The 3,885-nt window shown below is 36.7% G+C and overlaps 1 protein-coding gene across 1 annotated transcript in view; it reads left to right on the top strand.

Moving 5' to 3' along the window:
* Nucleotides 1-6: 6 nt before the first annotated feature.
* Nucleotides 7-3,885, top strand: part of LOC107552408 (mitofusin-1-like) — a gene marked incomplete at its 5' end in the record, with an annotated part of 25,303 nt that continues 21,424 nt past the window's right edge. Inside the window, 5 exons of the mRNA XM_016234278.1 lie at nt 7-58; nt 179-314; nt 398-560; nt 2,633-2,757; nt 3,425-3,533. Of these exons, the coding sequence (XP_016089764.1) occupies nt 7-58; nt 179-314; nt 398-560; nt 2,633-2,757; nt 3,425-3,533 (585 nt within the window). The remainder of the gene's footprint in view (nt 59-178; nt 315-397; nt 561-2,632; nt 2,758-3,424; nt 3,534-3,885) is intronic.

Genomic DNA, 3,885 nt, shown 5'->3' with positions numbered 1-3,885 from the left:
GGCGAGGTTTTTGAGCAGCTTTTAGTTTACGTTCAGGAGGGAACGGAGTTTGTAAAAGGTTTGAAAATATCCCACAGATCCTCCATAGACGTGCATTAGAAAAGTTGCATGGATAAGTACTGTAGTGTTGATAGTTGCATGTGTTTTGTTTACTGTTTTGTATCTCGTGTCTCATCAGAAACCTGTAATAATGAGTCATTGGAGAATATTGCAAACAAGACACAGCTGGATGAGATCGAGGCGTACACGAGCCAACTCTTTAAAATTAAAGAGGTTTTATCTCGCAATCACATGAAGGTGGCCTTTTTCGGCAGGTGGGTCTTGTGTTTGACCACAAGTTGCATTAAAGAAGCGTTTCACTTCCGTAAATGTAATAAACGTCCTCTGTTTGTTACAGAACAAGCAATGGTAAAAGCACGGTTGTCAATGCGATGCTGCGTGACCGTGTGCTTCCCAGCGGCATCGGCCACACCACTAACTGCTTCCTCAGCGTGGAGGGCACGGACGAAGACAAGGCCTTTCTCAAGACCGAAGGGTCCGAGGAGGAGAAAAGCATCAAGGTGCGGACAAGTGCATGCTTTCTCTCAGAATTTGCTTGGATAGGGCCCTATGATTTCTGGAAAACACGAATACAGTGAACATGCATAAAAAGTAGGGCTGTAAAATGAATTAAATTGCAATATGGACTACTGTCTGTGAATATTAAAGCACAAAGAGATTGATATATGAAGTCTTTGTGTTCTGATACACACAGAAAGACACAGATCTTAACCGCAACCTTTCAAAATAAAGGTTTGGCTTAACTTGAACAAATTATGACAGAAATACGTTACTGTTGCACAGTAGATTGAACTTCTCAAAGAAATAATAATAATAGTAATAGTAATAAATAATACCATTTATTAAAACACAGGAATTCTTCATGACAACCCATCAAAATAAAAGTTAACGTTATGAGAGAAATATATTAAGTTTTTATATATTATGTACTTCTCAAAATTCGATATTAAAGGCTTCTCTCATTGGGAAAGTTTAATTATTAAATTAAAAGTTCAATGAATTCAATTGATAATTAAAATTTAGTTAAGCAACAATCATTAACATGGAATCCAGAAAAAATAAAACTGAAAACTAGAAGTCGACCGATAGTGGATTTTGCCGATACCGATAGCTAGGTTGGACCACACTGGCCGATATACCGATTAATTAACCGATAGTTTTAAAATTGATACTGAGCAAAAACTAAAATAGTGCTTTATTAACAAAAACAGTACTTAACCATACTAGTAGTAGTAGTAAAAAATAATAATAATAGTAAATGTTGAAATTAACACACTCTAACAATGAACAATACTTACACAGCTTTCATTAATCTTAATGCTACAAATGGACTCTTATTTTAAAGTGTTACCATTTCATTTCAACAGTCATGCTTAAAGATGCACATCTTTAAATACTGTATATACACAAAGGCTATAGCATTAAAATTATATACATATGGATATTGTATGTATACTCTCAGACTTTAACTGCTTCTATTCTTGAACACTTGATGATTATCTAATCAAAATAAAAGCACAGCGCTAGGAGTCTAGGAGAACTCACCGGTATCACACACACTCCGGACGCATCGCGTTCAACTCGAGCAGTGGTCTAAAACAGTTTATTTAATCACCAAACAGACACAAGTTTACTTCAAGAATGAACAATTTAGCATAGATGAGTTTGAAGTTCGGTGTTTAAAAAACGGAGCAAACGGAAAGAGAAAGCGCGACCTACTGTATATTATAGCTCTATAAATGAAGCACACAGACTTTATTAGAGCCACAGAAAGACAAACGTTTGGCTGAAAATGCACAATACACAATTCATTATGTACATTAACAACGATTCGGGACCAATATAATGTAATTTAAAGGAAAACTTTGTGAATGGCGCTCTGGCGCGCGGCAGGATTTTCTGTCGGCTGCATTTAAATCCGCGTCTGAAGTTTCTGCTCTGTTCAGCGTGCAGTATCACATGTCTAAACAAATAGCACGTGCTGTCAGTGATTTCAACCACTAGAGGCCGCTCTCGCACTGTGTAATGACAGCAGACCCTTCTCAGCCGCTCCAGCAACGGACGCAACCCGGAAAACTATCGGCATGGATTTTTGTCGATAACCGATAGTTCCAGCAATCAACTATCGGTGCCGATTAATCGGCAAAACCGATACATCGGTCGACCTCTAGTGAAAACACAGAACTGGGGAAGAAATACAAGTTCAAAATAAATAAATAAAACAAACAAACTTATCAAAGTTTGATTTCGATGACGCCTTTTATTGTTAAAGTTTAAATAAATTGTTAAATTGCAAAAGTTGATCATGAAATCAATTAAAAAGATATACTTTCTGATGATTAAAATGTAATTTAGACATTAAGACGGAATACAGGAACATTAAAATTCATAGAATTAGGGAAAAAAATAAAAGTTTGAAAATGAAGAAAAAAATCTCAACGTTTGATTTCAAATGCCCCTCATTTTTATGAAATCAATCCATGAAATATACTTTCTGGTTAAAACAGGTGCAAGTGTTACAAGTGCACAAATAATAGTGTCTTTAGGCATAAAAGTACTTTTTTTTCTGCAGACGGTGAATCAGTTGGCTCACGCACTACATATGGATGAGAGTCTGGATGCCGGCTGTCTGGTTAAAGTGTTCTGGCCCAAAACAAAGTGTGCTCTGCTCAGAGACGACCTGGTTCTGGTGGACAGGTACGCTTCAGTCCCACGAAAAGCCACGTTTGTATGTTTAACATGCAGTAAATTCATCTGAAGAATGAAGATCCACCCATAATTACAATCCTAGTGTTATCAAGCTGTCAGCAGTGACACATCCTGAATATAATTGATTATAATCGGGTGACTGACTTATTATTTTAGTAGATATACACTACCGTTGAGAAGTTTGGGATCTGCATTAAAAAAAAAAAAAAAAAAGTATTTTCAGCTCACCAAGGCTGCATTTATTTGATCAAAAATACAGTAAAATTTTGAAATATTATTCACAATGTAAAATACGTGTTTTCTATGTGGATATATGTAAAGTATAATTTATATCTGTGATGCGCAGCTGAATTTTCAGCACCATTACTCCAGTCTTCAGTGTCACATGATCTTCAGAAATCAGTATAATATGCTGCTTGAGAAACATTTCTGATTATTATTAATGTTGAACACAGTTGTGCTGCACAATATTTTGGTGGAAACAGTGATGTATTTGATTTTTCAGGATTCTTTGATGAATAGAAAGTTAAAAAGAACAGCATTTATTTAAATAGAAATCTTTTGCAACATTATAAGTGTCTTTACTGTCACTTTTGATTAATTTAACTCCAAACTTTTGAAGTATCGTGTATATTTTTGTGATGTTTTCTTTCAGTCCTGGCACTGACGTCACCACACAGCTGGACAGCTGGATCAAAAAGTTCTGTCTGGATGCGGATGTGTTTGTGTTGGTGGCCAACTCTGAATCTACTCTAATGAACACGGTGAGTCGTTAGCATGCAGTGTGTAAAGCGTGAGAAATGAACACTGCATTATGAGCAGTCCAACATTAGTCAGACCGGTCTGGAGCGGCTGTGAAGTGTTTATAGTGTGCTAAAATGGGAAAGTATACAGAAGGGGTTGCTCAGAGTTTGTTTGCATGCCGTTCAGAAGAATGCAGCGCTGCGTTTAGACTGAACTCTGCTCGTACCCACATGCGTGCTATCCCAAGACGCTTTGGTGGATTTCAGGGCCGCTCTCTAAAGGGCATATAAACGCCCCGTTATAAATCATCAGAACTTTTCTCCATGGAAAAACATGACAAAACCAAACTAGCTTTTTGTATTTATTGTCTTA

The sequence above is a fragment of the Sinocyclocheilus grahami genome, unplaced genomic scaffold (genome assembly GCF_001515645.1).
Source record: "Sinocyclocheilus grahami isolate Dianchi unplaced genomic scaffold, SAMN03320097.WGS_v1.1 scaffold449.1, whole genome shotgun sequence".
Taxonomy (NCBI): Eukaryota; Metazoa; Chordata; class Actinopteri; order Cypriniformes; family Cyprinidae; genus Sinocyclocheilus; species Sinocyclocheilus grahami.
The sequence above is the reverse complement of the archived record's forward strand: the minus strand, read 5'-3'. Positions and strand labels throughout refer to the sequence as shown.